Source organism: Wolffia australiana, chromosome 15 (genome assembly GCF_029677425.1).
Source record: "Wolffia australiana isolate 7733 chromosome 15, ASM2967742v1".
NCBI lineage: Eukaryota > Viridiplantae > Streptophyta > Magnoliopsida > Alismatales > Araceae > Wolffia > Wolffia australiana.
Window position 1 is genome coordinate 11,427,537 of NC_135849.1, and position 8,881 is coordinate 11,436,417.

At 47.4% G+C, this 8,881-nt stretch overlaps 4 protein-coding genes across 4 annotated transcripts; 3 read left to right on the forward strand and 1 right to left on the reverse strand.

The window, feature by feature from the left end:
• The first annotated feature begins 577 nt into the window (after positions 1 to 577).
• LOC144712662 (fasciclin-like arabinogalactan protein 14) lies at positions 578 to 1,432 on the forward strand. The gene has a single exon (XM_078586930.1). It carries the CDS (start codon positions 614 to 616, stop codon positions 1,430 to 1,432), a length of 819 nt encoding a protein of 272 aa, XP_078443056.1. The 5' UTR covers positions 578 to 613.
• Positions 1,433 to 1,762: 330 nt separating this feature from the next.
• Positions 1,763 to 6,326, forward strand: ATR2 (P450 reductase 2). The gene is made up of 18 exons (XM_078587655.1): positions 1,763 to 2,256; positions 2,330 to 2,389; positions 2,493 to 2,569; positions 2,645 to 2,702; positions 2,788 to 2,871; positions 2,949 to 2,985; positions 3,201 to 3,270; positions 3,344 to 3,538; positions 3,618 to 3,710; positions 3,840 to 4,068; positions 4,149 to 4,232; positions 4,305 to 4,456; positions 4,539 to 4,635; positions 4,705 to 4,854; positions 4,947 to 5,024; positions 5,096 to 5,218; positions 5,796 to 5,909; positions 6,000 to 6,326. The coding sequence occupies exons 1-18, from the start codon at positions 1,933 to 1,935 to the stop codon at positions 6,078 to 6,080; spliced, it is 2,106 nt and encodes a 701-aa protein (XP_078443781.1). The 5' UTR covers positions 1,763 to 1,932; the 3' UTR covers positions 6,081 to 6,326.
• LOC144713153 ((DL)-glycerol-3-phosphatase 2-like) lies at positions 6,242 to 8,066 on the reverse strand. The gene is made up of 6 exons (XM_078587656.1): positions 7,683 to 8,066; positions 7,369 to 7,593; positions 7,146 to 7,206; positions 6,704 to 6,851; positions 6,541 to 6,617; positions 6,242 to 6,465 (listed from the first exon to the last, which is right to left on the reverse strand). Exons 1-6 carry the CDS (start codon positions 7,759 to 7,761, stop codon positions 6,333 to 6,335), a joined length of 723 nt encoding a protein of 240 aa, XP_078443782.1. The 5' UTR covers positions 7,762 to 8,066; the 3' UTR covers positions 6,242 to 6,332.
• On the forward strand, positions 8,047 to 8,587 carry LOC144713154 (histone H4). Its single transcript, XM_078587657.1, has one exon. The coding sequence runs from the start codon at positions 8,082 to 8,084 to the stop codon at positions 8,391 to 8,393; it is 312 nt and encodes a 103-aa protein (XP_078443783.1). The 5' UTR covers positions 8,047 to 8,081; the 3' UTR covers positions 8,394 to 8,587.
• The last annotated feature ends 294 nt before the right edge of the window (positions 8,588 to 8,881 follow it).

The window sequence follows — 8,881 nt, forward strand, 5'->3', positions numbered from 1 at the left end:
GAGAGACAAAGAGAAAGATAGAGAGAGGAACATGCAGAGAGAGAGAGATAGAGAGAGAGAGAGATGTAAAGAAAGAGAGAAAGAAAAACAGAGAGAAAGAAAAACAGAGAGAAAGAAAAACAGAGAGAAAGATAGGGAGAGAGGAACATGCAGAGAGAGCTAGAGAGAGCGAGAAAGATGGAAAGAAAGAGAGACAAAGAGAGAACAGAGAGAACAGAGAGAAAGATAGGGAGAGGAAAACAGGCAGAGACAAAGAGAGACAAAGAGAGACAAAGAGAGACAGAGAAAGACAGGGAGAGAGGAACAGGCACAGAGAGCGAGAGAAAGAGAGAGACGGAAAGAAAGAGAGACAAAGAGAGAACAGAGAGAAAGACAGGGAGCGGAGAACAGGCAGAGAGAGCGAGAGAGAGAGAGAGAGAGATGGAAAGAGAGACAGAGAGAAAAACAGAGAGAGACCCACCCGCGGCGGCTAATCCCCGGGTCCTCTCGCGTCCTCCATTTCTCTCCAAATATAGACGTTAGTTTCGGACGTCTTTCCTTCCACCCGCTTCACCCATCCCCGCCATTATATCTATTTCCTCCGACCACCCCCTCCTCCAACAACACACAAGCCATGGCTCCTTCTCTCCCTCTCCTCGCCTTCTTCTTCTTCCTCTCCTCCACCTCAGTCTCCGCCTTCAACATCACCAAAATCCTCGACCGCCACCCCGGCTTCGGCGCCTTCAACAGCTACCTCACGCAAACCCACCTCGCCGAAGAGATCAACCGCCGCCAGACCATCACCGTCCTCGCCGTCGACGACGGCGCCGCCGCCGCCGTCGCCGGCCAGCCCCTCGACGTCATCAAGAAGATCCTCAGCGTCCACGTCATCCTCGACTACTACGACGCCACCAAGCTACAGAACCTCCACAAGAAGAACGCTCTCGTCACCACTCTCTTCCAGTCCACCGGCCTCGCCGTCGGGCAAACGGGGTTCCTCAACGTTACCGTTTCCGTCGCCGGTGTTTCTCTGAGCTCCGCCGCCGCCGCCGCCGCCGGCGCCGCCCGCCTCCTCGACGCCGTCGCCGCCCAGCCGTACAACATCTCCGTCTTGCACGTCAGCGCCGTTATCGTCCCCCCCGGCATCCAGAACACGAACCAGACGGCCGTATCGCCGCCGCCGCCTCCGCCTCCCGCCGCCGTCCAGCCACCCGCGGCGGCGCCGCCAACCCCGCCGCCAACTCCCAGCCCCGCCGCCTTCGCACAGTCGCCGGAGAATCCCGCCGCCGTTTCACCGTCGCCGGAGGCGCCGCCGCCGGAAACCGCTGCCGACGTCCCCGCCGCCGACAACGCGGCGGCGCCGGCGCCCGCCGACCGCTCAGCCGCCGCCAGTGTAGCCTCCGACGTGGCCACCGCCGCCGCGCTGCTCCTCGGCTGCCTTCTCGCTTTCTAAACCAGTCAAACTATTGTCCAAGTCAAACATTGACCCCCGATTCAGTGGGACCCATAAATTTAATGGCAGTTGACAAAAACGGGTGTCTGAGGTTACTTTACGTGGCGGAGTCTGATTGGTCCGAATTGGACGGCAGCTTTGACGGGGCCACGTGGCGTAATGAGAGCCGCGAACTTAATGGGCCGAGGGAGGGCCCAATGGGTAAAAAAATTACCTGCGGGGCCCAGTAGGACAGGTGGCGGGAGGGGGTGAATTACGGTTACCGCGAGTGACGGGATACTGGGGTTGGGGTGAAAACCGGAGTTAGTGAGGGTTTGGTGGCCGGGTTTGACTTGGGCGTGTTTGGTGGGCGTCGCCGGGGAGTGGTGTGGTGGCGGTGCGATTCGATCGGCGACTATTTGGGTATAAATTGGGGCTTCAATCGTTTGCCGACGTCTCCGATTAAATCAATTCAGCTCAATTTTGATCGCGGAAGGTTGCGCGATTCAATTCGCTGGAGGATGCAAGCGGGATCGATGAAGATCTCGGCGCTGGATCTGATGATGGCGATTATCAAGGGGAAGGAGGGCGCCGCTGCCGAGTCCGTCGCGGAAAATAAGGAGCTTTTGATGGTGTTTTCTACCTCGGTCGCGGTTCTCGTCGGTTGCGTGCTCGTGTTGATTTGGCGGAGATCCTTCTCGGGGCAGCAGAAATCGCTCAAGGGCGTGGAACCTCCCAAGCCCCTGGCTTTGAAGGTGGAACCCGTTGAAGATCTTGACGATGGCAAGAAAAAGATCGCTGTTTTCTTCGGCACCCAGACTGGCACCGCCGAGGGTTTTGCCAAGGTCCGATTCATCTATTTAGAGGGCTACCCGTCTTTTTTTTTTGTTGTTGTCTGATTAGTTTTGTTGTCATCAGGCCCTCGCGGAGGAAGCCAAGGCCCGGTACGAGAAGGCGACTTTCAAAGTTATTGATCTGGTGAATGATCTATGCTCAAAAGCCTTTTTTGTTTTTGACCGTGTCTTCTTCAAAATAGGGAATTATAATATTTTGCTAACCGTATTGTTTGTCATCGTTTCAGGATGATTACGCCGTCGAAGATGATGAGTACGCGGAGAAGCTGAAGAAAGAAACAATTGCCTTCTTTTTCCTTGCTACGTGAGATATTATTCTACTTATTGCGAACATTCGTGGTTTGATTTCTACTAGCTGATATAATTTCTCAAAAAATAGGTATGGGGATGGGGAACCGACGGACAACGCTGCTAGATTTTACAAATGGTTTACCGAGGTAGGGCGTTTCTGAATCTGTATGAGTTATTCAGTTATTTAACGCTACTTGATGGGATTCTTGATATATCTTTTTACGAATTTAGGATAAGGAAAGAGGGGTATGGCTTCAAAGTCTTCAGTACGCGGTGTTTGGGCTTGGCAACAGGCAGTACGAGCATTTCAATAAGGTCTGATACTTATTCTTCTCACTGATTAGAGTTACACTCTGCATGATTCTTAATTTATTTAATTTTTTTACCAACAGGTAGCCAAGGTTGTAGATGAAATGATCACCGAGCAAGGTAAACAATCTGATTCTTTTATTGAGTTAGAACTTTTTTCCCTCTACTTTTGATGATTAAATTCTCCTCATGCAATTTATAATTTTCCCCCTCTGCAAGATTATATTTTGTGATTCTACCGTGTTACGCTTGTCCCCTTTTTCCTTCTTCTGTAATTTCTTTTTAATCTTTTATCTTATGCACTTTAGATATTTACCGTTTAATTCATCTTTTAGGTGGGAAAAGACTTGCACCTGTTGGCCTCGGAGATGATGACCAATGTATTGAAGATGATTTCGCCGCGTGGTGAGTAAACTCTACAAAATGCTTTTGAAAAAAATCAGAGTTTTAATAATGATTGACGGAAAGCTGTTTACAGGAAGGAGAAAGTATGGCCAGAGTTGGATAAATTGCTTCGAGATGAAGATGACGTCTCCAGCACGACTCCAACTTACACTGCAGCTGTACCGGAGTACCGTGTTGTGTTTCTTGATTCATCGGACGGCCCTATTCTGGGAAGGAACCTGAGTCTTGCCAATGGACACGCAGCTCATGATATTCATCATCCTTGCAGGTTTTTATATATTGTCATCATGTTATAATAAAATCTGATGGATGATGGGAACTAACTTGTGTTTTCATCTTAAATGAAGATCCAATGTGGCTGTGCGGCGAGAACTTCACACCCCGGCTTCTGACCGATCGTGCATTCATCTTGAATTTGACATCGCTGGAACTGGACTTTCGTGAGTTGCATCAATATTGTTGGTTTATGTAGATAGGGAATAAACCTTGAGTAGAACTAGTTTAACTTAGTTGACCAAACCGTTAAAAGATGAGTAATACCTCTTGTCTTTTCTATTTTTATTTTTCAGCTATGAGACTGGAGACCACGTCGGAGTGTATACAGAGAACTGTGTTGAGGTTGTAGAGGAGGCGGAGAAGCGGCTTGGGTTATCTCCGGATACCTTGTTCTCCATCCATGCTGATAAGGAAGACGGCACACCGCTCACGGGAGCTGCTCTCGTGCCGCCTTTCCCGTCTCCCAGTACATTGAGATACGCACTGTCTCGATATGCTGACCTGCTCAATTCTCCGAAAAAGGTACCCTCAATTCATTAGGTTCCGTCAAAAGTGAATTCATGTAAAGTGCAAAATTAATCGTTTGGTTATGTTTTTTGCAGGCCGCATTAGTTGCATTGGCAGCCCACGCATCTGATCCGGAGGAAGCTGCCCGTCTGCGGTTCCTCGCTTCGCCAGCTGGAAAGGTTTCTCTCTCATCTTAACCCATTCAGGGTTTCAGTTGTCGGGTGGACTAAATGTCAGCGTTTTGTTTGTAGGATGAGTATTCACAGTGGGTGGTGGCAAGCCAAAGAAGTCTTCTAGAGGTTATGGCGGAGTTTCCTTCTGCCAAGCCTCCTCTTGGAGTGTTCTTTGCCGCCATCGCTCCTCGTTTGCAGCCAAGATACTACTCAATTTCATCTTCTCCTAGGTAGATCTCTGACATAATTGGAGGGCTATAAACCTCTGAAATCATATATAACACCTCAATTAACCCCTTTCAATCTTCTCAGGATGTTCCCATCAAGAATTCATGTTACTTGTGCGCTCGTCCATGAACGGATGCCGACCGGAAGGATTCACAGGGGGGTCTGCTCAACCTGGATGAAGGTAACTTTTCTTTCTTTCTCTCTCGAGATCTATCTACGTGTGTGCTGATAGTTCCGTTGAAAATCATAGAACTCTTCTTCGCTGGAGGAGAGCAGTGAGGCCAGCTGGGCACCAATCTTCGTGCGCCAATCAAATTTCAAGCTGCCATCAGATGTGTCTGTACCAATTGTGATGATCGGACCTGGAACCGGCCTCGCTCCTTTCCGAGGCTTTTTGCAGGTGCATTTTCTCTTCCCACAGAAATTCTGATATCTTTATCTACAATTTTTTCTTATCTTGTCCCTGATTCTCTTTCTCATCCTCATTCTCAGGAGAGGTTGGCTCTCAAAGAATCCGGTCAAGATCTTGGCACCGCCCTTCTCTTCTTCGGATGCAGAAACCGCAAATTGGTTAATATCTCTATCTCTTTGAGTATGTATATATTTTCATTTTCTGAATGTTTTTTATCACTATTTTGTAGGATTTTATTTATGAGGATGAATTGCACAAGTACGAGGAATCCGGGGCTCTCTCAGAGCTGATCTTGGCTTTCTCCCGCGAAGGTCCTGAAAAGGAATACGTTCAGCACAAGATGGTTGAGAAGGTCAGCTCAATCGTTGAGCTCGTTTTTTTCATTTTTCTGCTTCTGCATACTAACATTAAATCTATATTTAAACTGAATGTAAATTTTAACCATTTATGTTTTCTAAATTAAATATATCTAATTCACGATTTTAATTCCCGTTGATCTTTTTCTGTTGGCTTCTGAGATCTGGAACATGAATAAAGAAGTTTAAATTAAACCTAGTTTACTCGGGATTTCAATTATCGAGGATCTTTATTCTTTAGGCCTCTGAGATCTGGGCCGTGAATAAAGCTCTAAGTAAATATAGTTAATCAATAATGAGTTGAATTATCCAGGATCCTTCTTCTGTAGGCTTCTGCTATCTGGAACGTGAATAAAGCTCTAATCAAACATACTTAAGTCGTGACTTCAATTGTTGGGGATCTTTCTTCCGTAGGCTCTGAGATCTGGGTCGTGAATAAAGTTTTAATTAACTACAGTTTATAAAAAGTGGGTTCAATTATCGAGGATTTTTCTTCTGTAGGCTTCTTAGATCTGGATCATAAATGATCTTAATTTAATACACTTAATTCATGATTTTAATCCTCTTCTGCAGGCTTCTGAAATCTGGAACATCATTTCCTCTGGGGGTTACATCTATGTCTGCGGGGACGCGAAGGGCATGGCCCGAGACGTCCACCGCGTCATCCACACCATAGCCAAAGAGCAGGTCAATGCCTCCCCCCAGTGATCTCCCCTTCATCTCTCTCTCTCTACCTTTCTCTTTCCTGAGCTAAATTTTCTCTGTGTGCTTTGCCAGGGCTCCATGGAAAACTCACAAGCCGAGGGATTCGTGAAGAACCTGCAATTGGAAGGTAGGTACTTGCGTGACGTATGGTAAGGCCCGTGCTATCGCCACGGCGGGTGGGTAGCCGCCGCTGCCACCGCCGCCGCCGCCTCTGCTGCTGCTGTTGCTGCTGCGGCCACTGCCATCTAGATGGTTAAGTCATTCTTTTCGTGAATGAGCACTCCCTATACTATTTATATATTCTAGCACTCTAATTGTGTGTTATAATTCCCAGGATTTAATTCTTTGTCTAGAAAGATAATTATTTTTAAAGAATGAGACCAGAAAGGATTTGGTGAAGTGCTCTCATTGGTGTAGAACTTCAAAGGGGGGTAGGCCCCACAAGGCTGGGTCGAAGCCCTCGAGCGAGCTTAAGACCTGGTCCGCACCCTCGTGGTAGGAAGGGTCCAGCCTTGGGTCCGGCACCATCACCACCCACCTGTCACCAATCAGAGACAGCCACGTGTCAACCATGCATAAAACATCAAATGAATAATTAATAATGACAACTTACATGCTGGCATTCTTAGCAGCGGCTACTCCTGAAGGTGCATCTTCGAATACAAGGATTTTTCTTGGATCAATGCTTCCCTGAAAAGATGAAAAATGGCAAATTTTTCCCAAATTAGAATAATAAATGAATGAGATTTAGTTTGTGGAAGGGATGAATATGGTACCTCGAATCTCTTTGCTGCAGCAAGGAAAATGTCTGGGGAAGGCTTACCATTCCTCACTTCTGGATCATCGCCCACTACTATGTGGTGCATCATGGCGAAAATTTCGCCATGGTTTTGTGTTTTCAATTGGAAATGTCGTCGATGAGATCTGGTAGATACATTTGAAAAATTAAGCACAGTGAGGGATGTCAGCCCGGCATAATTTAATTTTTTTTAAGAATAGAGTGACACATTTGAAGATAATAAAGGATGGCAGTTTGCTTATGCCGAACGTCTTCGTTCTAATTGTGATTAAGAAGCATGTGAAATTCCTGAAGCATCAGATCTTAGGCATTTAAAAGTTGTTCTTAACAAGATACATCAACAAAAATAATCTGAATTATACCGATGATATTAAGTAACATTTGTAATTGAATATTAAATAGGCGCTCAAGATCAGTACCCTGTTGCGACGCACATCGGTACTCCCTTCGCATGAAGATGGTTAATTAATCGTTTCGCCCCTGAAAACAAACAACATCGTAGATTTGGTTAGGCTCTCAATTTGGTGAGGCTGCGATCCACGGAAACAATTCTACTTCTGCCAATTCAAGATCCGAGAATTGAGATCCAAATCCAATTCAGTGTTCTAACAAATGCTAAAAACTGAAGCAAATCGAACCGACCTGGCATAAGCTCGGTGGTGGTGAAGAGTTGTTGCAGCATCCCCTCCCTCTCTTCAAGAAACGCCTCGGCAGTAAGGACGTCCTGAAGTTCCATAGCCTCCACGAACACTCTTGCAGCTTCAATGGCCTTCTTTCCCATCATCTTCGCCTTCAAGGACCAATCAAACGTCTTCCCGTACCTCGCCAGGATCCTCTCCTGAACCAAAGTGTAGAAACCCTCCGTATCTGCAGAATCAAGTCCCCATTGACAGATCGAACAAGATAACGTGTTCTTCAAGCGATTTTTCACCAGATTAACCGACATCGAGAATTACCGAGAAGTAGCCCGTCCATGTCGAAGATCACATGACTGACAGATCCCGTAATCGCTCGATCCGCCATTCCATTTGCCATCGCCGCCGTCGTCGCCAGCGCCTCACTTCACTGGCAAGATCCAACAGACAGGCTTCTTTTCTTCCGATCAGTTAGGGGTCGGCACGTGCGGATGACGATGACGTTGACGCGAGGATTATGTCGCTGGACTTCAAGAACTCAGCCAATGGGAATGCAGCGTTTCGAAAACGGGGATCGAAGCATGATCCGACGGTCCACGTTAGATCTCGTCGAGTCTTTCCCCCGCCAAGTCTGTATAAATACCGATCCGTGCCTGTTTCATTTGCTTAGTTTCAATTTCAGTTCTTCAATTCAGGCTGTTCTACGGAGAGGTAGTTGCCATGTCGGGGCGAGGTAAGGGAGGGAAGGGATTGGGGAAGGGGGGAGCGAAGAGGCACAGGAAGGTGCTGAGAGACAACATCCAGGGCATCACCAAGCCTGCGATCCGTCGTCTGGCGCGCCGTGGAGGTGTGAAGCGCATCAGCGGGCTGATCTACGAGGAGACGAGAGGCGTCCTCAAGATATTCCTCGAGAACGTCATCCGCGATGCCGTCACCTACACCGAGCACGCCAGGCGGAAAACTGTCACCGCCATGGACGTCGTCTACGCCCTCAAGCGCCAGGGACGCACTCTCTACGGGTTTGGCGGTTGACCGACGGAGAAGGTACTCGCCGATTTCAAATGCGAATTGTGGATCTTCGTGTTCTGACGAGTCATAGCCTTTCGTAGTAGAGTCGGAGCAGGAATTGTGTCTTCGATGTAAAATTGTTGGCTTAATTCAATCTTCTTGGTGCGGAGGACAAACTCTTTATTAATGTCCACTGGCTCGATATGCTGTTCCTTGTCTACATCGTCCTAAATCTATTGCCTAGATAGTGCGACGTGTACTATGTAAAATAAGGGACCGATTCATGTGGCATGCGTTGATAAGTAACCAGGTCAGGTCAGTTTCTGATTTTTCTCGTGGCACACAAACATGCGTCCCTGTATTGAAAAAAAAAAATGGAGTCATGATGAACAAATAAAGATATGACAAGGCATCCTGAATGCGCTTGCCACATTAATGTGGATCCCTTTCTGGTCACTGAGATGCCGCGTGCGCACATTACCATTATGTACATTCAGGTAATTCATTGCAGT